This window comes from Harpia harpyja, chromosome 4 (genome assembly GCF_026419915.1).
Source record: "Harpia harpyja isolate bHarHar1 chromosome 4, bHarHar1 primary haplotype, whole genome shotgun sequence".
Classification (NCBI taxonomy): Eukaryota; Metazoa; Chordata; class Aves; order Accipitriformes; family Accipitridae; genus Harpia; species Harpia harpyja.
Window position 1 is genome coordinate 69,745,475 of NC_068943.1, and position 23,878 is coordinate 69,769,352.

At 38.3% G+C, this 23,878-nt stretch overlaps 3 protein-coding genes across 12 annotated transcripts in view; 1 reads left to right on the plus strand and 2 right to left on the minus strand.

Moving 5' to 3' along the window:
* The window catches only part of TFB1M (transcription factor B1, mitochondrial), a 28,850-nt gene extending 17,189 nt beyond the window's left edge, over positions 1 to 11,661 (plus strand). For all 7 annotated transcript variants that reach the window (XM_052784671.1, XM_052784670.1, XM_052784669.1 and 4 more), the window contains exons 7-8: positions 7,682 to 7,809; positions 10,544 to 11,661. In XM_052784671.1, coding sequence (XP_052640631.1) covers positions 7,682 to 7,809; positions 10,544 to 10,802 — 387 coding nt within the window. In that variant the 3' untranslated portion in view covers positions 10,803 to 11,661. The remainder of the gene's footprint in view (positions 1 to 7,681; positions 7,810 to 10,543) is intronic.
* CLDN20 (claudin 20) lies at positions 629 to 3,705 on the minus strand. Its single transcript, XM_052784675.1, has 2 exons — positions 3,539 to 3,705; positions 629 to 1,637 (listed from the first exon to the last, which is right to left on the minus strand). Exon 2 carries the CDS (start codon positions 1,544 to 1,546, stop codon positions 887 to 889), a length of 660 nt encoding a protein of 219 aa, XP_052640635.1. The 5' UTR covers positions 1,547 to 1,637; positions 3,539 to 3,705; the 3' UTR covers positions 629 to 886.
* The window catches only part of TIAM2 (TIAM Rac1 associated GEF 2), a 90,789-nt gene continuing 77,840 nt past the window's right edge, over positions 10,930 to 23,878 (minus strand). For all 4 annotated transcript variants that reach the window (XM_052784666.1, XM_052784664.1, XM_052784663.1 and 1 more), the window contains 11 exons: positions 23,159 to 23,227; positions 22,687 to 22,812; positions 21,326 to 21,434; positions 20,601 to 20,780; positions 19,100 to 19,218; positions 17,853 to 17,961; positions 16,068 to 16,126; positions 15,124 to 15,229; positions 14,268 to 14,355; positions 13,543 to 13,697; positions 10,930 to 12,671 (listed from right to left, as the gene is read on the minus strand). In XM_052784666.1, coding sequence (XP_052640626.1) covers positions 12,028 to 12,671; positions 13,543 to 13,697; positions 14,268 to 14,355; positions 15,124 to 15,229; positions 16,068 to 16,126; positions 17,853 to 17,961; positions 19,100 to 19,218; positions 20,601 to 20,780; positions 21,326 to 21,434; positions 22,687 to 22,812; positions 23,159 to 23,227 — 1,764 coding nt within the window. In that variant the 3' untranslated portion in view covers positions 10,930 to 12,027. The remainder of the gene's footprint in view (positions 12,672 to 13,542; positions 13,698 to 14,267; positions 14,356 to 15,123; positions 15,230 to 16,067; positions 16,127 to 17,852; positions 17,962 to 19,099; positions 19,219 to 20,600; positions 20,781 to 21,325; positions 21,435 to 22,686; positions 22,813 to 23,158; positions 23,228 to 23,878) is intronic.

Below are 23,878 nucleotides of genomic sequence, written 5' to 3' on the forward strand. Positions count from 1 at the left end.
ATAATTTACTTTGTATCCTATGTGTTACAGTTTGCAGGTGTTTTCATAGTCATGGTTACATTTCTGTTGTATCGGTCCTCAAATCTAACATTTATTGTGTAATGATAGATTAGCAGCAATTGGTGAATGCTGAGTAGACATTTCTTTAAAAATAATCAATGAAACCCACAGCAGGTGGCAGTTTGGGGCGGGAGAGCCATTTTTGGCAAGATCTGAATGGTACTGCTGATTCTTCAGCCTGATATGCAGAATATACAATGCAGCTAAGGTTTGGGACTGGGAGTTTTTACTGTGGTTTTTTGCTTTGTTTTGGTGTGTGTTTGTGTGTTTTTTGGTTTTTTGTTGTTTTTTTTTTTTTTAAAGAAATCTAGTTACCAAGGCAATTTAGAACTGAAAATGAAAGGCAGATGTGTCTGCTATTTAAAAACCATTGAATTGGGCTTCTTGGACAAAGAGTGGTTGGGGTTTTTTCCCTGCATCATGACTAAAATAAAGATAAAAATGTAGAATACACTATAAAACATATGTTATTGATAGCTTGATTTGCTAAATAGAAAGCAGTTAGTTTTTAAGCATCTTTGCTGTAACAAGCCATCAGTACATTAATTATTCTGTCAGTTATGTTTTAAAATAGTTCCTTTTTCTTCAATAAATGTTATTTGGAAAGTCAAAAAGAATGGTTTGAAAAATCAACACAAAGTACTTTTGTAGCAGATTTAAGCATTGTTTCCTGCTTCATTCTTTTTGTGGATGCCGCTATAAATGAAATACCTTGCTTAAACATAACTGCAACCCGGATGCAAGAAAAGTGCTATGTTATACATTCTTTGAAAGAATCAAACTACACTTAGCACAAAAAAAGCTTCAACAGATAGAAGTAACTATTTTATACATAGTCCTTCAGGTTGTAACCTGCGTTGCTCTCCTGCTCTGTGGATGGAAAATGGTGCTGCTTTGGACGGTAAATCCATGGTCCTTGCTGCTTTTTAAAACAGGAAGTGCAGAAGATTACACCTGCAATCAGCAGAAACGCTGCTGAAATGAATCCTGTATAAACTGCTCCTCCCGGTTCATGTTTACTGCTCTCTGGAATGGTCTGGTCCAGAAAATTTGAAATAATTTCCCTCGTGTACCAGGATGTTGGTACTAATCCAAAGATTCCTGCAAGAATGAAGCAGACTCCTCCAGCAAAACAAGCATGACTCTTGCTGTCAGGGTCCCCTCCCAACTTTGTGCATTTCATTCCAACTGTAGTGATGCAGATCCCAAAGGCTGATAGGATACAAGACAGTACCATGGTGGTCCGTGCAGCCTGGATGTAGACGGGGAGAGAGAGAATGGAGTATTTCAGGGTACAGCTAAACATCCCAGTGCTGTACCATGTGCAGTCCATCCAAAGCCCTTGCATCTGGGTTATAGCTGTTATGATATTTGAACCAACATCTGCGTTTACCTTCCAGTTGGGTAGCAAGGTGGCGGTGATATCTCCAAAAACACCAAACAAAGCCAGAATAAAAGCAAAGAACTGCAGACTTGCTGATGCCATGATGATATCTGCTGTCACCTTTTGTCTGCCTGTTTTTCTCTTGTAAATGAGTGTAACTGGTTGGTAGCTTCGTAGCCAAGGCTGTAGCCCTCTGTGTAATAGGGAGGAGGGGGGGAGGAGAAGTGCGGGGCGGGGGGGGGGGGGGGGGGGGGGAGAAATCAGCAAACAAAAAAGCTTGCATTTAAAATTAGAGCTATGTGAATGAATATCTGAACATGATCCTGCAGCAGATGAGAGCAGCTGAGCAGCTGTACACAAGGTACTTGAACATAAATGATGGCAAATGGACAGTGTTTAAGAATTGCTTGTAAGAAGGAGCTGCTACTCTTTCATACATGATTGTAAGCCATCAGGCAAAACTTAATTTACTGGAGTTGTTTTTGGTAATAGTATACAGATTGCAGGCTTACTAGACAAATATACATTGTAAATGGAACATTAGAAACTTGCAGATTAGAAGTCATTGTGGAAAAATGATGTGGTAGAAAATATATTGTACTTTTCAAGTACCTTCTTTAAGTGTGTTGATGGCTGTAGCCAGCTCCTGTTGACTCTTTTATAACAATGAACATATATAATATTATCTTTTGTTTAAAGTATGATTAAAAGTAACCCTTTATTTCGGTTATTTAAATATTATCTGTTCTTTTGTGTAATAACTGTTATGAAATTTCATGTTTTTTGAAAGAGGAGAAGATTGAATTCATTTTTTGCAGTATTTTCACAATTAAGTCACATGTGACTTTTCTAAATCAATATTTTATTTTCAGCCAGTGATTCTCAATCCTTGACTTAGAGCAGCAGTATTGAGCAAGTCATAAGAGTGAATATGATCTGCTTTTGTCTATAAAATACTGTTTTTAACACTGATATGGAACAATTCAGTTGTGTAAGTGCATTTTTTTAATCAATCACTTAGCTGTCTGAAATAATTTGCAAATTTGCAATTCTGTGACAGTTTTAAAAATTCATTAAAAAGCCTCCCTGCTATTCTTGCATAAACAGTCAAATTTCATTTGACAGATGAGAATATTTTAGGCAGTGTGATAACTGTGCACCTGGGAAGACAAAACTATTGCTGTTACATCAGCTGGACTGTTGGGATAGCAGATGAAGAGCCATGGTTTGAAACCTCTGTGATGAGGATTAGAAATGGTGTCCTGCCTTTTAAGTGGGGCTGTATAATTGGCAGGTTTTGTCTTTTATCAGAGTGATAGAGAAAGGGCGGTCCTCAGTCCTGGATTGTGCTTTCTAAGACATTCTATCTAAATATGAACAATAATATTAAAATTGGTCTTTAGCATTAGAACTTTTTTGAAAAGCTGTAATAATAGGGGATAAAGTTGAAATAAGTGGAACACAAAATATCTGTAAGCACTGTACACTTCAATTCATTATACATAAGACAACAAGGTTTTGATCACTATGTATTCTATCAGTCTTCAGTGGCATTACATAACAAGTAATCCTCTAATTTATACATTGTACTTAGTTTAGGTAATTGTTCAAGGTTGTGCTAACTCTGTCCAGGATATATATATATAAAAATGCTTATAGTTAAGGTGAGAATATTAACAGCTACTCATTTTTAAAATCTTATTTCAAAGACCTGCCTATTTCCAAATCCAGTTTGTTCAAACTGTGAAGAGTTGCTTTGGCAAATACATATCATTTGCTGTATTGGGCCCATGGAAAAGATGGTTTAACTTCCTTTTACAGAAGGAACCGACATGTCTGGATAGCTCAGAACTCATTCAAAAGCATATTCTGGAACAGCTAATTAGGATCTTGTGTTAGCCTTTTTCATTGCTTCCTTTTTAAAATTTCAGCATATACAAACATGCAAACATAAATGCAAACCACTGCAAATAGTAATCGTACATTACATTTAATGGGATGAACCAAATTAAAGGCATGATAAGTTCAACTATAAGCACTGCAAGTGTAATAAAAAATACAGTTATGTTTCATTCCTGTTTGTGTAGCACTTACTGCTGGATGTGAGGTCTGAGATGTTTTCTTCGCTGTAGAAATCCTGGAAAAATGCAGTTTCTCTTGAATGGAACTATCCCATCTCATATAAAACTGCATTGGCATGTATTAACAAAATTTCTTGGAATGTTGGTTTTTTTTCTCTTCTCTGCAGCAAGTGCATTACTGCTGTTTGTTCGCTCTTAGTTCCATCTACCCGAGAATAAAGGAGTACTTTGTTTAATGAGTTGCGTTTGACAAACACTCAGTAAGGGAAAGCAAAGAGATTATGCAGAAAAACACATGGAGGCCCTTAGTCCTAAATACATAATGATATCCAGGTTCTATGATGAAAACTGTGAACAGTGATTAAAAGGAGTAAACTCCTGAGAATCCAGAAACTCTGTAGTCTTATGGATTTGGGGAGGGGGATGAGGGGTGGGGGTAGAATTCATTTAAGTTTTAACTGAGAGCCAGGGCCAGAGGGTTTTGTTGTTTGATGGTTGTTGGGTTTTTTTCATCACAGATAATCTTATTAAGAGTTTAAATTTCCTAGCAAATAACTATGCAATTTATTTTAATTTGTAATTGGAACAGCAGGGCATTTCTGTTCAACTACAGGTTTTGCTTATCTCTTCTTGATAGCCTTAGCCTTCTGTAGGTCATCCCATACCTTGTTACCTTTGTATGAGTCTGTATAAAAAGAGCGAAGGAATAAAGTTACTAATAAGGCTTATATGGTAACTAACTGCAGCACATCGGAGAAGTGCCCTTAAGTTGGTGTGTGAAGTCAAGAAGTTAGGAGCAAAGTCTTGCTGATTGCAGCAGTGAGATACCCATAGGTTCTGTACCTGACTTTTGGTTTCCTGTGATTCTGTTTGTGAGCCTAGTGTGAATAGAGTTAAGTTATTACAAAGCTGTTCTTACACAGGAATTAGATTATTGCTATTAGTGCAGTGGCACAGTTATTTTCTGCTGGAAGTGAACCAAAATGAAACTCTTGCATCGGAACAAGATTGGTATGAGATACACTAACATTTGTCTGTAATAGATAAAATGTTGGTACTGAACACTTGGTTGGTGAAAGTGCTGGCTTAGAACTATCTTAGTAGGATCTCAAGCAGTCTGTTTTAATGAAGCTGTAATATGTTCTGCTTAGGTTTCTGTTCCCTGTGAGTAAATTACAGCTTGAAAAAGGGTATGTGGGTTTGCTTTTAATACAGCCCTGTTGCAAGATACATGTATTGCCTGTCATGAGACCTTTATTGTCAACAATTAATAAAATTGTCTCATTGAAGCTTATTCTGATTTAAAGTGTTGATTTCATCAGCAAGGCAGCAGACTTCTCTGAATTAAATTGTACTGTCATGTGTTCCTCCTACCCTATCAGAACATAAACCTTCATTGTACAGATACACTAAAGCAGCAAGGGGTGAATAATTGTTGTAATATTGACGGTTCAGGATATATCAGTTGAATAATTTTCATATTCATTATTTAGTAAGAATTGAGTATTATTTTGTAAATATTTCTAACATACTTGATAGGGTGAAAAAAAAGTGTTACACAAGTTAATTTGCTGATAATTTTATTAGTATTTTAAGTGCTCTTGTGTATTCTATTGGCTTTCATAATTCTACTCTCTATTTTATGTGTATTAAAAAGGTTAAGGAAAAATAGCATGTATAATATTAAAGGAGTGGCCAATTACAAGTGAAAAGCGTTCTGCTGTATCTGTTGCTATAGTAACCAGGCAGCTTTCCTGGGGTCCAAAGAAAACAGCGTCTATAAAGGAACAAATGCTGAGAAGTGCTGTGTTTTGTTTCAGAAGCAGAAATTACTGCCCACTGGCCTTGAGATTGCAAATTGAGCTGTTTTTCTCTTAAACTGTACACTGCATCTAGATTGTATTCTTTTTCTCTTTTCCTTCAGAAATTTTTGTTAAAGATTCAGCTCCAACTCCCAAAGAGCTGTCATATCTCACTTTTACAAGCAGCTTTGCAAAATTGAGGCAACTAGGAGATCCGAAATGGTCTCTGGTGGTTTTCTTACCCCTAATTTTGTGGGGGAAATATCTTGTTTTATTTCTTGACAAAAATTTTGATAAATGTGTACATGTGTAAATAAGCCCTTAGTATTTCTGTATAAGGAGCTGGTTGGTCATGTGAAATCTGTATTATTTGCCCTGTTCAAAAAGATAAACTTTTCTGACAGTCAGTGTGAACACAAGTTTTCACTGCGTTCCTGTGGTCTTCCTGACAGGTAGCAGCAACCTGTGGCAAAGGTAGAAGCTATCAACACTTGAGAAATTCAGAAACTCCTTTGGAAAACACATTTATGTGTGTTTCACTGCAGATTCCATATGTCAAGTTTTTTTTGTCACCCCATTTTTAAATAAGTTCTTGTGTCTTTACATTTAAGTAATTTAAATATTTTTTTTTTCTGCCTTATTCTTAACTCTAGCTTTCAGAAAAGGTGGAAAAGTAGACAAAAAAACACTGTGTGTAACATATACTTGAGAACAGCAGTGCTAATACTGGAAACTTGCTGTGTTTTTTTTTTTTCATCAGCACCATTAATCGGTATTTTCTTTCCTTTCTCTAGCCAGTATTTTTGTTCAGCTTCATATGTTCTGTCTATGTGAAAAACTTATGTTGTTTGAATTTCATAATTTCTGTTTTAAGCAAATATAGAACCTCTGCTGTTGAAGCAGTTGTACTGGATAGATGTACTTGACAGCTGAGCTGTTCCCACTGAAAGTACAACATGGGTGGATGGCACCTTTGTGCCAGAAGAATATGTCCACATCAGAGGTTACTACAATTTAATTGATTTTAAAAAAACCCACAAACTTAGAGCAGGTTTCGTTAAAACAGTAGGAAAAAACCTCTTTTTTTTAAAGTACTCTCTTGCTATGGGTTTTCTCAAACAATTGGTACACTGAGAGCGTGCTTAGAACAGAAGCTGTTCTTTGGCCTGAGTGTATCTTTTTATTTCAGTCATAACTAGCATGTCTTCAATTTAACATCACATAGAATCTGTTCTATGACCTTTTAAAAAGACAGATGATTGTCCATCGCATTAGCAGACTTTTTTAATAAGAGACCGAATATTTTTAACAGTCTGGCACTTAAAAATTTTGTAGTCATTCAGTACCAGTAGGTGTACAAATTGTACAAATTTTCAGTGTGCTCCTCCACAGAAATTTTTCATTTTTATTGTTGTTAATACCTAGTTTAGAAGATGAACTGCTTTGTTCAATGTTGTACAGAACTGGATTTTTAGCCCAGGCTGTATTTTTTTAATACAGAATTCTGAATTCAGGGCATTTCTGTATAATACAGTGTCTCTGTAATTGTGTGACATATTTTGTGGTTTTTATATATATATATGTGTGTGTGTGTACACTGAAGGGAGGATATTATTTCATTCTGTTTTCAGACACAGGCAAAGTGACTGTTCTGTGAACCAAGCTGATTTTAGAACTATAAAAGAATAAAACAAGCTTGAAAAAAAATCTTTGTAGAATCATTCAGATATAATTTCGGATGAACTGTGATACACAGTGTAAATAGAAAGTTGTATGGTCACTTAAACTGAATGCAAACCTATTTCTAATTACCATTCCTTTAAAAAGACTAGAATTTTAAAATCTTAGTATGTTGAAAAGTAATTCCTTAGCTTACATTTTAGAAAAGCCCTAGAGCAACAGAAAACATACAGGGAATGGGTTTGATTTCTAATTATAATACCAATTTTCTCCAGCTGCCCTTCAGCCTCTATATTGAATATTGTCTAATTTGTGTATCATGTCAGAATTGTCTTGTGGAAGGATCTAAAGAAAGTGCTAATTACTTTACAGATTACATGGAAGTTGTTCTAGATGGAGGAGGTGCCATGGGGAAAAAAGTACTAAGTACTAATGGCATGTGAACTAATTGGAAATATGTAGATGACTAAGACTAAAATTCTGTAGGGCCTTGAAAGTTAAGCCAAATCTTTGTATTCAGCTACTATGACATTAGTCACTGCACAGCTGTGTTACCTTTTGCAATAATGTCTTCCTGTGTTCTGCCTGTTTCCTCATGTCTAGCCAGTTAACTTAGAAATAATGTATCATCTCAGGAATATATCTACTCAAATTTATCTTTCTTTTCCATGTAGGTGGATGTGGCTGTGGTACATTTCACGCCATTGGTGCAACCAAAGATACAGCAGCCGTTTGAGCTAGTAGAAAAAGTGGTTAAAAGTGTTTTTCAGTTTAGAAGAAAATACTGCTTCCGCGGAATTGGGTAAGGATCTTTAATGAAAAATTCTCAGATAATGATTTTGTAAATGTGTCAGCCACTAAATCAGTTGAGAAACACTTGTAGCTATGCATTTGATTTTATTCATCCCATTTTAAATTTGTCATCATAGTTCATCAGATCTTTCCATTTCAGAGTGGTTTCTGGAGACAAAAGTATGAGATGAATCTTTTTCCGCTGTAATTATATAATAATTACTGTGCATTTTTGTTAGAGCAGTTGAAGTTGTTAAAATTACTAGGATAAATTGGTGATCTTTCCAATTGATTGTCTGTCTCGGAAACCAAAGAAAAAACCCAACTACAAAAACTACAGCATTTGTTAGCTGAGTTAAAAAATGAAAGTATCAAAATTCAGACCCAAAGATGGCAGTGTGAGAAGGGAGAACATCATCTGTGCGAAATTTTACTTACTTGGGGATAATGTCAAAAGGTCAAATTGTTGGTTTTGTACTTGCCCTTTTATGGAGTTCTTACTGACTCTTTAAAAATCCCCATGTCTTACTGAGGGAATTTACTAGGTTCTCTAACTGATGCAAGAAACCTGCAGTCTGTTCTCCAAGGATCCTGTTAAAACTCCAGCACAGCCACATGTCTGACTTGGTATGGGAAAAACCCAGCATTCGGCATTGTAGAACATGACAGAGCTGCTGTTAGGACTAGAGGCATGCTGCTGCAGCTTGGGCTAGCTGAATGTTGCTGGGCATGATTTTGGCCCTGATGCAGTCTAGAATTAGCGTGGATGCTTTTTATGGAACTACAAGCCTTACATGTCACTTTTAAAGGTGAACATAGAATTTTGCCTCCAGATTGGGTTTTTTTTTTTTTGCTTGAGGCAGTGAATGCTATTCATGTCAGGGACGCAGACACTGGATCTAAAATGAGTACTGATTTGCCTGTGTTAAGGTTTGAGTATGCATTTGGAGGTGGTTAGAAAATGAGGTATCCAAACTCTAGATTGATTTGTATTTGATTTACAGGGTGGTGTTTTGTTGGGAGGTTTTTTTGTGAAAGAACTGTTTCTGTTGACAGTGTAAGCAGAAGGCATGTGCAATCAACATATCTACATTATGTAGAATATTTTTTCCAAAGTTAAAAAAAACAAAACAAAACCCAAACCCAAAAAACCGCAACTGTTGTGTAATCTCAAATGGCTAATAACTAACTGCTCTACATTCTTTTGAGGCAAGGAGGGGGAATCTGAACTTTTGGACATCACATATCCCCTAGCAGCTTATCATACTTTAGCCGTAGTGTGCAGCTAAGAAACACAGTCCTCTTACTCTTTAGCTGACCTGAAAAAAATAGCAAATTTTGATGTATAATAAGACTATTAAGTTCATTATAAGGTATCTATCTATCTATCTATCTGTCTCACATATACTGTATAAAAACAAGGTAATAGAATCAGTTTACATTTGTGTGTAAATTCTGAGATCTGAGACACATGGCATATAAGATTAAGCTAGTAAGTCCCTGAAGAAAAATATTGTAGTTTGAGATGCTATTCATGGACATTTATAGGATAGTTCATAGTCTGTATATAAAAGGCAATTAAACATTTTTGGCTCCAGGTATGTGTCTCAACTACCCAATCAAAGGAGAGAAAAACTTAAGGAGGGGTATAAAAATAAGGATGGATCCCTTTTAACCTTGCTGACCTAGGTGCTGAACTAATGGGGACATTTTTGACCAAGGCCTGGAGTAGCACATACTTTAACCCAGGTTGTTCCCAGAAGTTCCAGCTTTTCTTGTCATTTTAAACCCTTTCTTAACTTTGTATTCCATCTGCCCACTAAGAATGAACTGTCACTTACACAAAGCCTTCTGACTAGCTTATCCAGCCAACCTGCAAAACACAGCTGGGGTGTTACTGTATTAGATGCACAGTATTTTTAGGTCTTATGTATGTATGACAGAGGCAGATCATTTGAAAATTGAGACATGCACATCAACCATGTGCAAATTTTCATTGTAGATTGAGAACTACTGCTAATAAGAGCTAGAGTCCTTTCAATAGTTTGCACTTTGTGTGCATTTTTGTGAGACATTAGAAATCATTTGAACTAATACTATTCACTAAAATTTGGGGAACTTGTGAGAGAGAGGTGCTAATGCATCTGGCTACAGAGTAAATGAACTGATATGACTGACTATGAACAGTGACAGAGCTGAAAACAAAATCTAGGGCTCCTAGCACATTCTCCAAGTTCTAAATACTAAAAGGAAATGATAATTAAATACTCCTTTCCTCCTCCTTTTTTTTTTTCTGGCATTGGAATTACAGTATTAATGACAAGTGATAATACCTTTCCCATTGGAATGAAACAGCCTGAAAGTCAGTCATATGGTTTGGATCTGATCTGTGCAAAGCAGTTTAATCTGTTGCTGCTCTCTAAATATGAGGCTAATTCTAAGGTGGTTATGTGACTGTATCCATACCCAAAGCTCTCTTTAATGTTAGCAAACATATATGCATGTGTTTAATGTACAATGTATGTATATGCTTTCCTATGTCATAATTTGCATTTGCAGAAAAAGGGCCCTTATATGTTTCCATTTGCTTAGATAATGTGCTATATTAAGAATGCCAGAGCTAAAATAATGACATACTTAATATAGGTTTACTATTAAGTAAATTCCCAAGAGGATCCTGTTACTCTTAAGGGAAACTGAATTGTCTGAATTGTTTGAATTTGTCTTCTCCCCACACCTTTTAGGACCTTGTTCCCTGAAAGTGGACGTTTGAAAAGAACAGAAGAGCTGATGATGACAGCAAATGTCGATCCAACTCTGCGTCCTTTTCAGCTCTCCATGTCACAGTTCAGAAATCTGTGCAATACATACAGGAAAATGTGCGATGAAGACCCAAGCCTTTTTGTGTACAATTACAGAGAAGAACTAAGGCAAAAGAAGATGAGGCCTTTACTTAAAAGTACCAGTCAGCTCGAACAGACTGAAGAGGAAAATCAGCTGTAATTGCAGTAGACTAATTTTTTTTTTATTATTAGTTTTAACTCCTTGATCTAGAGGTATTGATTCAGTAAAAGGAGACATATATTCCTGCATCTTTGCAGGTATGGAAGAACTACTTTCTCAAAAGTGGTGGAGAGAGAGGGCTTTCCCATTTTATTTATTCATTCCATTCAGCTGCAGACAAAAGTGAAAAGACAGTCACCATTACAAGGTGCCTACAGGTTCTTTTTAATTCAGGGGAATGGCTAGAACATATACCAAAAACAAGATATGTTTTGAGACATGTAATTAAGTTGGGATAGTTCTGAAATAAGAGTTTTGTATGAAAAAAGTAAATTATTGAAACATAAGAAAAAATACTTTTCATACTTCAGCATGTGGGTTTTTGTGCTCTTTTTATCCTGGAACATCCTACTGCGCAGAGTAATTTAAAAAACAAAAGCCAAAACTCCTGTATAAATATACTCAAGTGACTGGCTTAAAGGAGGATAAAGTGCACAGATTGCCTCAAGGTCTGCTAATATTCTTCTCATTTATGAAAAAGCAAAGAATTTGGGATTTAAAGCTCCAACTAGAGAAAAGCAGCATGATAAAAAGTAGAAACATGGTTAAGTACAATACTTATTTGTCCTTTACTGTACAGGCTGGTAGAGAAAATAAAAAATAGTCAAATAAAAGATTACAGGCCAAGCTTTGTTTTTGTATATTTACACATATGTATAAAGTATAAACAGCATCTTGAAACTTACAAAAATGAAATTTCTGCACTATTGTGCACTAAAACACATTAAAATAATTCTGCTTTAAATAAAGCAAAAATGAAAACCAAAGAAATAAAATGCCCAAGGTATTGAAAAATTCATTTAGCAATGCTACTTTCCATTGTAATCGCCTCTGCCACTCACTAGCACCTTTTCCATGTCACTTAAAATACTAATGAGGCCATCCTTCCCTTCCCCTCCCCAAGAACACTACATCATCTTAACTGCTTGAATGGGATTGAACTAATTTACAGACCTTGGCCAACTTAATCTATTTTTGATCCACAATAAATTAAAATAACTTAACAATCCTTTACAGCTGTTTTTGTGGAAAAAATGTATTAGTGCACAAAATTGGATAGTAGTTTTCCTGCAGCCTCCATGAATGTACTGTTTTGCTTTAAAACTAAATTTGTTGAATTTTATGTGGACTTCAAATGAATATTTTAAATATAGTGCTTACAAAGCTAGGATTTCCCATGCCTTTCCACAGCTTCATAAAAGCAGTCCTCATTAACTACAGATGTCAAACTCTGGACACTAAATTCTCTCTCTAAAATAGAGTTCAGATCTAGGTTTGCAGCATCACAGTGACTGTCAAGGGACTGGTGACGTTCTTGCATTGCCATTAAAGTTCCTCTGTTACGCTTTGTACTGTTTAGTTTTCTCTTCACTGGGCAGAAATGGCCACGCACCAGCTTTGGATGCTCTCCTGTCTCGAAGCCATCTCCTTCCTCATTTTCAGCAGCCCGATCCCATTCAGAGTCAGTACTTGGTTCCTCTGAAATCTTCAGCCGTTTGAACTGTATTTCAATGTCTTTCGTAGGGCTGCCCTTCTTTAGGCTCCGATAGTCATCATCATCATCATCATCACTGAGAATATCAGATTCTTTGACAAGAACATTAGAAAAGTCGGATGCACAGCTCTGTACATGTTTATCAGAAGATGAATTTTGGGGCTCCTGTATGCTGTCAGTAGTGTGGCAGCTGCTGCTCTGGGTACTGCTGCTCAGACTGCATTCATCAGAGTCCTGGAAGGTGCCTTTCCCTGGGTCACCATTCCACTCGCTACTAGATGAATTCTTCAGTACCTTCAGGGACCTCGTGGAAGCTGTGCAGAGGAAAAAAGGTGGTTTTATTTTTTCAGCAAAACATCAGCTGGTTATACGATCTGTCTCAATAGCCCACTTACTTATAATTACAGTGTACATAGTCTCATTTGATAATCATCCCAAGTCAGATGTATCAGCATTGTGATACCAACAGTGCAATCCCATGTCAAGAGTTTTCATTCCACCAACCCCAGGGCTATATGCTTGCCTTCATGTGTAATATATACAAAATCCTCCAAAAATTGTAGTAATGATTTACACACATCTGCAGGAAAGCAAGGCTGATTCAGGCACCTCAAACACTGGAGGGCCAGGTCAGGTTGTAGGGGGGAATTGAACTGTCCCAGTTCCTGTGATGTTAAGGGGATTTTACAGACAACTGATCAGATAGAGAATTTGAAATACTAGTAGCTACTCATTTAACTAAAATGTCTGAAGCCTGTACTTAATTAGGGTATCTGCTGGGATGCAGATTTAGTGCACTGAAAGAAGCAAGACCCCTGCCTTTTGCCAGCTGTTTTAGCTTTAAATGTTATTAGGGCTGAGTTACTAAAGGGAACCCAGAGGAAAGAGTACAAACACTGCATGCCAAAGGGAGTCTGCTTCTTTCCAGCAAAATTAATTTGGGCCTTATTAAGTCTTCCCTTAAGAGAGCTAATGACACATCACTGGCAGGGAGGGGATGGCAAGCTTGCTTATCTCCTCTAGCCCCTGTCACGTATTTAGTTGTGCAGAAACTCTACCACCTTCCTGAAAAAAAATGGGATTTGTGGGTCTGGCACATGACACACTACAGTCATGGTAATTGCGAACCTTCTGCCAGTGCTGGAGTCCAGACTCCATTTTTCACTTTGAGAACGTGTTTCTTACCCAATTTGGCTGTTGCAGGTACACGGTTCTTGAGGGGGACAAAGCGATCTTTACATGTTTTCTCCAGCGGTAGCTCACATTTTATGTGACGTCTGAAATTCTCCCGCAAAATAGAACGGATCACCTTCACGATGTTAGTCTTGTTCTCACAGTCACTGCAAGTTTAAGAAAACAGATAACCTAATTTTCCCCACTGAGGTAAGACACTATTGGGATAAAATCTGCCTGCCTCCTTTCTGCTGATGTGCTTTAACGCAGTGGGTTTTTTTCAGTAGCTTGCTTTAGTAGTGGTTTTGCAGCTAACATCTTTATGTCTTGTTAGGCATTTCACACGCTCTGTGTTTTGAGATCTTGGTTACTTCCCTTTAGAAAAACAGCCTGAAAGGTAACTTCTGTACCAAGGGATCACCCCTTAAGTGGTCTTTATCACAAAGTAATTTCTGCTAACCAGCTGAGACTCTGATAAAATCAGTTACTTTACCCATATCGTACAGGAACTTATGATCATATGTCTATGCAGATTTCTGATGTTGGATCACTGTGCCAAATTCACTCCGGTTTCAAATTGTTATACTTTATGCAGTTAAACACTGGCATAGTGCCTGGATTCAAAGAGTGAGACCACATTAGAAGTGCTGACGCAAAGGTCACGCAGGGGAAAAATCTTTTCTTTTTTTAATTCCATTAATGTGATTTGTCAAATACAACCTCCATGTAAAGCTTACCTGCTGCACAACTGAAAAATTGTTTCTGGCCTGCCTTCTAGTTCTGACTTTGTGTGAATCAGCTCCCAGATACAGCTGTTCTCTGTTCCTGTGCATGGAAGGAAACTTCATTTTTGTATACACTTCACAAAACCTTCGGCATTAGAAAGACCAGTGGAGAACTCCTCCGCTCCTGAAGGCAGTGTTAACATAGCCATGGGTGGGTCCACAGAAGATCTCACCCAAGACAGAACTCAAAGGAAAGTCCCCTGAACAATCCTGTTGCAGCAGCCTAGTGCTGCCTTTGCTAACTTCTCTCTTGGAGAGTTCCTTTCCCCCATTCTTACTGCTTCTCACTGCCTTCCAGCCTTAAAAGGCGTTCTCCCAGGTGCGCAAAGCATTTATTTGCTCTGAACACCTAGTAACACTTTACAGAAGATACAGAACTGGATAGGATCATAAAGATCAACTCAAAGGGAAAATAAAAACACAGCCCTCTACTACCACAAATTACACAGTCAACTTTCCCACATTTGGAAAAATACAAGGGTCAGCACACACACAGCATAAGGGCGTCACCAGGACGTCAACCATGGTGAATCACCTTCCTGTTCATGGTATCTTTTCATTGGGGATTTCCATTCTGTCATTCCTTCACATCGTGTTGTATCTTCCTGAACTCATGGAATAAGCCAACATACCAAATAAAGTCTGTTAATATCTCAAGCCTGTACCCCTGAGTGTAGAGACAACAGTAGATACTATTTTCTCCACACCTGCCTGTTTCCATAGGCTCCACAAAGACATGTCGAAGAAGCAGTATTACAAAATCCCAGAAAAGCATTCAATCCTAAAGTATTCAGTGCAAGGGAATTACCTGCTGTGTTCCCCAGTCGAACTTGAAGAGCAGATAAAGGAATCAGCCAACGAAATTTAAACGGATCCAAGTCACCATAAGTATGTGCAGCACGAACATTAGTAGGCTGCAAAAAGAAAACCAAGAAGGATATTTCTAAGAAGTAAAAGTAAAACACGTTGGAGTTTTTTGTGTTACTCTTAAAAGACCTGCCTCTGAAGAGAAACTAAATTCATTAGACTCTTTCCTTCAGTACCCTACTATGTGCTTGTAAACGTAATTGAAATGGTGATAGACACAACCTTTGGAATTTCAACTTTTGAAAGCACTTGTTTTTAATGGATAAAAATAATACTTTGCATATAAGTACTACTAGGGAACAAGTTTCCCATGAAGGAACCCGCTGATTAGCAGACTACATTAATGATGTAGGTGCTGCTGCTACTTTTAGTGCCCCTCCATCTGTTACGATAAGCAAGCATGGTGCAGTACTTCACCACTGGTACTCAGGATATACAACTTGCTACTTGACTTCAGCATTCCAGTTTTGTAAATGGGGACAGAGGAGGTTATGTTTATAATGCCCCTTTTCCTTTCCTTCCAGGGTGATCAAGGGTCTATAAACACAGGTCTTTAACCTACACACTACATTAAGGTAAGCCATCGAAAATGCCATCTGGAAGAATTAATGATTCTTACATAGCAATGTTTCATATTCCACCTGATGGAACTAACATGGGGCTCACATAGAGAAGATGGTGCTGCTTACTAAGTAACAAAAGAAAAATTATGGCTACACAGATACTGAGCACTTGTTTTAGCTGTGACAGCTAGAATTCCAGTCTAGTGAGGGAAGGTGGCATTTCACCGCAGTCACTCCCCCTTCAATACCGGTATTGTCCATCTCACACTGCAGTAGGATCCTGTGCATGAACACCCACCACGTCCACTGATACCAGACTTACCATTTTCTTTTTCAGTTTGTAGTTCTCCTTATACACCAGTATTACAGCCCTCTTAAAAACTAAAAAAGAAAGAAAAAAAAGGAAAACTGTTAATTAAGGTGTACTATTCAATGAAAATATTATCCTGGAGAAGCTGATTATTGTAGTCATGTGAATGTGAAGGATGAGATAAGCAAACTGATTGAACAGCACCTGCCCTGTATTAGGATGACAACTGGGTTTTTCATCCTATTCTTTTTCATGCAATGGCAGTATTTTTTCCTCAGATTTTGTTCTGAACATTTAGGATTAAGCCATTCTACACATTTATTCTGAAACTAGCTACAACCTGCTCCTTTAAGTCTTCACATAAACAAATACAGCAGACATAGGTTAGATGTAAAGGTTCAGATTTTCTTTTTGTAATCAGTGGACATTTTCAAGTGCAGTGAAGGGCCTATAGCAAGAGAGTGCTGTGAAAAAGGACGCAAAGTCTGTTCTTCCTGCAGTTCAGCATTTGTTTAGTTGGAAAGTCGAACATCTCGATTCCTACTTTTCCATCTGCTGGAATTCTCTTGCTTCCACAACATCCAACTGGAGTGGCTCACTAACATTACCTAATCTTTCAGCCTCCAGGGAGGCAGAGACATGTTCTCTCTCATCTGTAAGGAAGAACAGAAACACGGGGGCCTTGAAGCTGCAGGTCAAACTAAGGGATGACTCTGCAGAGCAGTCCTGGATCCCAGATCAGACTCTAGGGCAGTATAGCTCTATGCCAGGTTACGCATCCACGTTTCCTTCCATTGGAAGAGGAGAAAGGGGCGATGGTATGCAGTTGAGTCTCATCCCTATGTGAAACCAGGACATGGCCATATTGAGTACAGCATTAACCCCAGAGCTTAGCAGTTTCCTTCAGTTCCACATATTGGGTGCATTTTCTAAGCTGCCCGCATAGGGTTCGAAGTGAGAATAAAATTCGGTTGCCCAAGTGGCAGACGAGCTAAGTATCAGGCAAGAGTCCTTTCATTCACACATGTCCTGCTGGGAAGCATCTGGCATACACAGATCAGAGAAGTTCATCCAAGGAACCTGGCAGGTAGTTCCTGTTTGTTCTTCTGTTGGAAGCATCCCTTCCCCTAACCTGTCATGCTTCCCAGGGAAGGAGTGCACAACAGCCCTGAGAAAGAGAAACTTGTCTCTCAACAACCTGGAGTTGTTCTGTAGGTGTTTATCCAATGACATTTTAAAGAAATATTTTTTAAAGAAATGGACAAGTGCCTAAGATGTTTCACTAGAAGATTTCATTACTTAGCTAATTATGAAATTATTAATTGTATATATACTATTTAATAAAACTCTTGTTTGTATGCTCTCATTTCCACATCCATTTTTCAGGTTAAAATAATCTGGATGGGGATTTTGATGCAGTAGCTGTAAAGCAGAATTTAGCCTGAATTCACAAGAGTAGAATAAATCATGATTTTCCTACTAGCCTCCTTTGAAAGCTTGGTTTAGCAGATTGTTCTAAAGAGAAAATTGCCTCTTGAAAATCACTGATTCCCATAGTTTACATACAGGCAGGAGAGCAGCTGAGGTTGGCTCACTGAGCAAACAGCAACAGCAAACTAACAAATGGAAACTTTCCTCATATTAGGAAATACAGCTATGTGTTTTTTCAGATGTAAGTCTACCCTAGGTATCACATGGCAACAGGGAAAGGAGATGGTGGCTTTCATCTTGTAAGAAGATTTAATGTGGTATTCTTTAGATTTGAAAGAGCAGAGAGCCATTAAGGAAGACAGTTACCAAACACTGTAAGTTCAAGGTCTTTTCTTGCTTTGCCCAGTGATGGGAAAGGATTCAGCCAGGAAACTGTAGAGTGCATCAGAAGTTCTCCCATTGAGAGCTCTGTCACCTGTATTAAATTATAACAGTAGATAATATAAATAAATAATATAAATATACGCATCAGTGCTGCGATCCACATATGTAAAATGTTAATGAGTACACATCAATAACTGTAAGGATCTATGTTTTCTGTATTTACTCTATGTACAGAGAGAAAGGCAGAGGGATCCGCACTATGGCAGGAGAAGTGTGAGTAATCTCCTTTTTAAAATAGGTAACAACTATAAAAAGTAATAGCCCCTAAGTTATGGAAGCTGGATAGAAGTTCTTGCTATTAATAACTTAGAAGAATATTAAGTTGATCTGATGATCTGTCACTTACATATAGCCAATTGTGAACTGGCTGATTTATTAGCTATATCTTTAATTTCTATAGAATAATTAGTATTAATGACACTGGCAGAATTAATGGAGATCTTGTAATCTGAGGCTGCTTTCTTCTGTGGGACACAACGTAACACTGTGAAGAATCTCCCAGGCTGTCAAGTTTTCTTTCCCCATAAATGATGGGAAACCGGGTAGCCAACGGGGGTGATTTGGCTTTTACTAGGAGGCACTTCTCATATCTGATCTTCACCTTTACGGATTTGATCTGCTTAGTAATCGGTTGATGTAAATAGCTAAGTTGAGACCTTGCTGCCCCAGTTCTGGGAGATGTGTGCACACAGTCTAAGTAATGGGTTTTGTTCTGACAAATACCCATGGATGCCTCAGCGTTGTAAGTGTAGAGAATGAGAATAGCAGACCTTAATGTGAAATCCCTCAAATTGCCATTTTCATTTGTACGGGTGAAAAAATATCTTAAGAACTCTAAGCATAAAATCTGAATGCCTTGGGGCATGGATAATCTCTGCAACACTTGAGAAGAGGAGGATTTTTTCCTACTGAGAATTACGTCTACTCCTGCTTGCAATTCCTGTCAGTCCAGAAAGCGGCTCTGGCAGCTGTCTGAAAATTTTACCGTAACCTACTGACAAAAAGAAACTTGACAGGCAGATGTGAAATGGAAGTCAAAATATTAAAGGAGAAAGAAGGAATGCCAGCACAAATAAGTTCCCAAAATTACCTCAGGAAGAGAGAAAACACCCAATGGCAAGCAGGATAATGCTTCAGGAGTGAATAAAACATGTTGTTCTTTCTCTTACCTCCTTCTCTGTTCCACTTTGGTCTGCAACCAGTTGGTCAAATACAGTGCCATAATCTTCATATATCTTCTGCATCTCATTGATATGACTTGCTACTTTTTCCATTGCCTTCAGCGCTTCTATAAGGTTTAAAAATTTCATAGACAGCTATGTAATTCAATTGTATCTTCTAAAGATGACATTTTTTATTGAATTCCACTTGAGGCAGGCAAAATGACGCAGTGTTCCCAAGGTTTGGTGAATAGAATTCTAGCTTCATATCAGTGCTTTCTCATAGCAATAGTAGAGGTATGCTTCCTGATCAGAGTAAGTAAAAAATGCTCGTCTAGTGTCTTAAGTGCCTGAAAAGGCTGCAATAAGCATTCCAGTGATGACCCCCCAAATATATGAATGTTCCTATCAACAGGACAGTAAACTCGGTTAGGTTTTACATCTTGTATATATAGGGCCACTAGGATCTCTACAGTAATCTACACCCATACTAGGGTAAGTCATCTGATGAGCCTTAATAGAAACAAATTGCATTTGGCTCACCACAGAATAGACAAAGAAAGACCGTGCTAGGTTGTACAAGTTCCTCATGGATTGTATCCATGAAATTAAATGCTGGTGGCCAGGTTTTGTTTACATTTTGTTTTCTAGGCAAGAATGACACTAGATTTCATTAGACTTTTGTGTTAATTCAGAAAGGAGTTGGAGAAGGGCACTTAGCTTCCCCAGTCCTGCCAGCTCTTAACATGCAGCCTTTTAGCAGTTTGGCATCCACCCTGACCTGCAAGTAAGTCACCCCCAGCTTGGTTGTAAGGGCAAGGGAACAGTATTAAGTCAGTAACAGCCTCATGACTTTTTGCTGACAGTGTATTTTGCCTGAATCTATTTTGTTAAACTGACAATCAATCCATAAAATAAATCTCTAAACTTTTATCCACCAGGTGCTGACAGACCTGAACTGGCATTTGCCAGGGTGAAGTCCCAAGCATGTGAGCCTAGAAAAGCAATCAACTCTAATATATATTAGACAGACAAGTCTTTCTACGTGGGAAGACTGCAAAGCATTGACACAGATCTCTTATATGCAAGCAAGAGTCACAGCCAAACCTCAAACAGCTAAAATTTCTTTCTGTGGCATTGTTAAACTTTGACACATGTAAGAACTGAGTAATAACCACAAGATGGAGCTTTGGTCAGTGTCTCCCAAGTGGGAAAAAACACTATGACCCAACATGCTCCTGTGCAAGAATTGAGGAGAAAGACCACCGTCCTATTTGTCATGGCAAATTCTCGGCATATCTACTTCTCCATGGGACTTGGACATACCAGGTAGGACTTCTTGCTAAAAGCATGAAAAAGCTACTTACTGTTTTTAAGGAGAGGGAGGAAATTCTCTCTAGGTTTTCATGAATTCTGTGACATCTACCAGAATGGCTACCTGCATCTTCAGCAAGGGCTGGAAATAAAACTTAACTCATATTCATTCCTGTAGAAGAACGGACGAAGTTACCTGTCAAATGATAGTGCTCCTCACTCTCATTATCTGTCAGAGACACCAGCTCTTTTAAAAGCAGAGGATATTTCAGCACTCTCTGAACAGGCTTTATGAGATATGACTCCAGTGTAGACGAGTGTTGCTTTGTGGGATTTCGAGCATCCAGAAAGGCCTTAAAGGCACTATCTGTTTTGGCTAGATGTAAATAAAAGAGTTGGTCAGTTGGACATGGAAGTCATAGAAGCTACGATAATTTGAAAGCATAGAGCTGCAACTTGTAACCAGCACCAAAAGCCTCACCCTTTTCAACAGATGGTTTACAAAGTAGTTTACACTATTCATTTCATAATGATTTCCTGCATTAAATAACATACGTAAGGGCTAATAGAGCAATTATATCAAGGTGACATTATTCCTCAATGTAATTTTTCCACTGCGCTACGGGCTTCTTCTGCATCAAATTAATAAAGTGATGGCAGAGGAATTAATTCCTAACTTATTCTGCCATTTGTTGCTTCTTTTTGGAGCATGAACCGGATCTGCAGATGGCACAAACTTCTGGAAGATGCTTTTGTAGCTATTCAGGCTACTGCCTGGATATTACAAAAGGAATCTAACCCCTTCAGTTCTTGCCCTTGCTTTGTACCAGTATTCTCTGCAAGTCGATGGGATTTCTTACGGCAGTTCAGTGCAGTTTAAATACATGCAAATGAATTACAATAAGGAAGACAATAAATTACCTCTCTCGAGAACTTTCTGAACTTTGATATGGTTTGCACAGAAGCCACTGTACAGTTTAAAGTGGTCAGCATAATACAGAAAGGAGCCTCCAAGGGAAAACAGCAATTTCTGAAATCAACACAATCAAAATATTAATTCATTACTAGAATCCTAAATAAATGTTCAGGCACATAACACAGAGGCTCGATGGTGTGATTATTTGCTATCTTTCTATACATATCATGTAATTTATATACATATAAAATTTATATAGATATAGATATATAAAATCATGAATATATTTCTCTGGGCATAGGGTTCAGCCTATTTAGGCTAAGCCTGCAACTTTCTCCATTCTCCCTGAGCAGGTAACACCACTGCAGACACTCTGTCTTACTGTGTCTTTCAGGCAGCACAGGAACAGAAACCAACAGACACGTAACAGGGTATCTTGTGCTGGGAAAAAACATGAGCAACAGGAAGCAAGGCACAAAAGTGCCGAAGGCAGAAGGGACAGTGTAAAACAAATACAGAGGATTGCTTTCCAACTGTTTTCCTCCTTTCAGGCAGGTGGTAATTACAGGGCACCTCTGATGCTCTTGGATGAAGAGGAGGTTGGGAAGATGTGGGAAGGACTGAATCACGAGGGAGATGTTTTTAGAAAAATGCTTCCCAAAGCAAAGATAAGAAAGAGCAGCAGTGAAGTAGGAGGGGGAGGGGGAGGAGGAGGAGAAGGAGGAGGAAAAGAACAGCCCTCTCCCCTCTTTTTAATCAATGTTTGCACCACAAAAGGCAGCAAGTGCCCGGAAGACCTGCCAGCAGTTTCGAGACCTGCCAGCAGTTTCGCCTGGTCCTGTGACAGTGACTCCATCTCTGGGGAACCTACTTCTTACAGTTAGGGCAGGTACTGAGTGGTGCCACCATGAGCGAGACGGCACAGCGAGGGCACAGCCTACAGCCATTTACACTTTGTAGGCCCTCTTCTTGGACCTCACAGCATGAACAACTCATTCGGCATTGAACAGGAAAAGCTCCCAGTCTGTAGCGGGAACTGGGCATAGCAGGGAGGAGCACAGAGCAGGGCAGAATTCAGCCCAGTGACAATAACCTTTCTACAATGGAGTTCTGCATCATAAGCATTGCTAGTTTATAGCATACTCAAAGTCTACTCTGCATCTTCCATGTTGTATCTTCTGCCGTGGGAAAGAGAAAGATAAAACCATGAAAAATACCATTTATCTTTCACTGCTGAATAGATGTCTGTAATCCAAAGTAAAGCTTCAAACACAAAAGCAACCATATGAAATTTAGAGTACTTAAAGCCAGATTTTCACAAACACTTGCAGGCACACTGCAAAGTATTAAATGGCGAAATATTTACCCGGAACTGGGATGGCGTTTCCAGTGTATTAAAATCTGAGGAAGAAGATATTCCATCTTCAAGGGTCTCCAAAAACACCTTCTGGAAATCCAGCATTTCTGGCAGACTGCCGAACAAGGACTCCATCTGTGAAAAACATCAGGCTATGAAGTACAGCACTCAGTGCACCTAACAGTGGACTTGCGAAAACAGTCCACTACGGAGATGTGACCCACAGAGGTTGAAAAGGCATCTTTTCATCTTCGTTAAACTTACAAAAAAGCAAAGGTTTCTTAGGCGTTAAGTCAGAAGAACAATTACCATTTAAAAAAAAGAAGTGATGCACGCACCAGACACAAAGGCACTGACGGGTGTAATTCCTATTATGTTCATTGTTTGCTTTTTCTGTCATGCTCTCAGCAATGAAAAACCCAAATGCCAAGGTCTTAACCCATAAAAGAATGAAAACCACATTTTTCAGTTATTCCCTCACCTCATCCTGGGTAAGGAAGGTTTCATTTTGAAGGGGCTCCAAGTATAGCTCAAAGAGGCAGCTCAAGTCCTGCAAGAAACAGAACTCATTCACTTTTTATGTAACAGGTTGAAAATGTTCTTTATAAGACAACTGCAGGATAGGGGTAATTTTCGGGAATGAACTAGAGATACAATTCCTTTTCTGTAACAAAATCACCTGTGTGTTGTTAGCACTAAAGTGATTGCTAAATTAGACACTAATTGATTTTAGTGTAATGTTTTTGTTTCATCTTTAAGGCTTTACAGCTTGATTATAACAAATTGTATTTTAGTATAGCATGAGGAGAAAATATTATGGATGATGGCTTTCTAAAGAGTCCATGTATATGAACAGCATCAAGTGTTTCCATCATGCATGTTAGATAAACCATATAAATAGCCACTCATTTAAACATCAGTAGTAATATTCAGAAGGGCACGTACCATTTTAAAATCTTGTTAGAGGTATTAACGTGTTCAGTTACATTGTTGGGAAGACACAATTAGGGGCTTTTTCAGTCACTTCTTCAAAGAAATGATGCCACTTTTGAAGACTTACTATCCCACACCAAAGCATGACGGCAGGGCTGGGGCCCACTGCAGGGCTCTCCGACCCCAAGAAGACACACGGCAGAAATTCTTATGGAGAACCAATAATGAGCATCTCCCTGAGAACACTGTAATGAGTATGTGCAACCTG